General features: G+C 62.4%; 1 protein-coding gene across 1 annotated transcript in view; it reads left to right on the forward strand.

The window, feature by feature from the left end:
* DNAH17 (dynein axonemal heavy chain 17) overlaps window positions 1-1375 on the forward strand; it is a 125888-nt gene that overhangs the window by 18876 nt on the left and 105637 nt on the right. Inside the window, 1 exon segment of the mRNA XM_014586747.2 lies at window positions 1087-1233. Coding sequence (XP_014442233.1) covers window positions 1087-1233 — 147 coding nt within the window.

The following is a 1375-nucleotide window of genomic DNA, read 5'->3' on the forward strand; positions in this document are numbered from 1 at the left end:
CCGGGTGAAGAGGAAGGGGGGTGGGGGGGGTGCCAGGACCCCAGGAGGAGCAGGGAGACGACTGTGGGAACTCTGCTGCAGCCCAGGCAGGGGGTGATGGCCAGGCAGGTGGTGCCCTTGGGCCAGAGTGGCAGCATGATGGGGAGCGGGCAGGTTGGGAGGGTGTGTGCAGGAGCCCAGCTGCCCTCCTGCTTCCAGTGAGGACCCAGGTTGGGAACAGGTACAAGAGGGAGAGGGGAGTGGGCCCCCATGTCCGGGGCGGCCTGAACAGAAGGCCGGAAACACCATCCTCCGAGGCGGCATCTGGAGGAGGCAGGTGGAGCTGGCTATGGGGGAAGGTCAGTGCTGTCCAGTCACGTTGTCTGGGGAGGCGTTGAGTGGGCAGGTGGACCCAGGAGCCCCGAGGTCAGGAGCGAGGTCTAGCTTGGAGACAGGGGTGAATGTTCTCCACGCAGAGAGAGTTCTTGAAGTCACAGCACTGGGGCTTGTGCCTCCCTGGAAGGAGAGTAAATGTGAACCGCCGGAGCTCTGCGATTCTCCAGCCTGCATATCATGAGATCACTGAAAGAGACCGGTAATGGTGACCAGGACAGTCCGGTGTCCTGGAAACCAAGAGCAGACTGTGCCCGGAAGGAGGGGTGACCAGCTGCTGGGAGGTCACCGGGGACGTGGCTGGAGCACCTCACTGGACAGAGGCTGCCGGAGCGTGCCCTGCTGTGGATCGGGGTCGTGGCCTGTGCAGAGAGGTCATAGCCTAGGATCTAGGGGACCCAGGGGAAGCCTTAAAGCTTTCTCCAAATAACCTAGGAGCAGAGTTGGGTGGGGGGACAGGGGGCGGAGAGACAGGTGCGAGTCATAATGATGTCACCCCTCCTCACGGCCATGGCAGCATTTTCTGGCTCAGGACAAGCAAAGGGGGTGAGACAGGTTGTGTCTGGGAGGATCCTGCCGACAGACACCTCCTCCCACTTCTCTGTCCCCAAGCTGTAAGCCCCCGGGCCAGACTCCGACTTCTGCCTCTGTTGCTGTGTGACCCACCCCTCCCGAGACCCTCTGACATCTCCCCGCTCTCCCCTTGCCCTTTAGCTGGTGGCGGTTCTGAGGGAGGTCAAGTATTTGAATTTCCAGCAGCAAAAAGAGATTCCGAGCAGCGCAGAGAGCCTGTTCTCAGAGAACGAAACCTTCCGCAAGTTCGTGGGCAACTTGGAGCTCATCGTCGGCTGGTACAACGAGGTGAGTGTCTGGGCCTCCTGGCGTGTTGCCGAGCTGCGGTGCGTGCTCAGAGCGATGCTGGCGCCAGACCTGACGGCCGAGCTGGTGAGTGTGTGCTAGTCCCGCACGCCCAGGCCCGACAGCGGCAGGGGGGGGGGGGGGG

The sequence above is a fragment of the Tupaia chinensis genome, unplaced genomic scaffold (genome assembly GCF_000334495.1).
Source record: "Tupaia chinensis unplaced genomic scaffold, TupChi_1.0 Scaffold000159_1, whole genome shotgun sequence".
NCBI classification, from domain to species: Eukaryota; Metazoa; Chordata; class Mammalia; order Scandentia; family Tupaiidae; genus Tupaia; species Tupaia belangeri.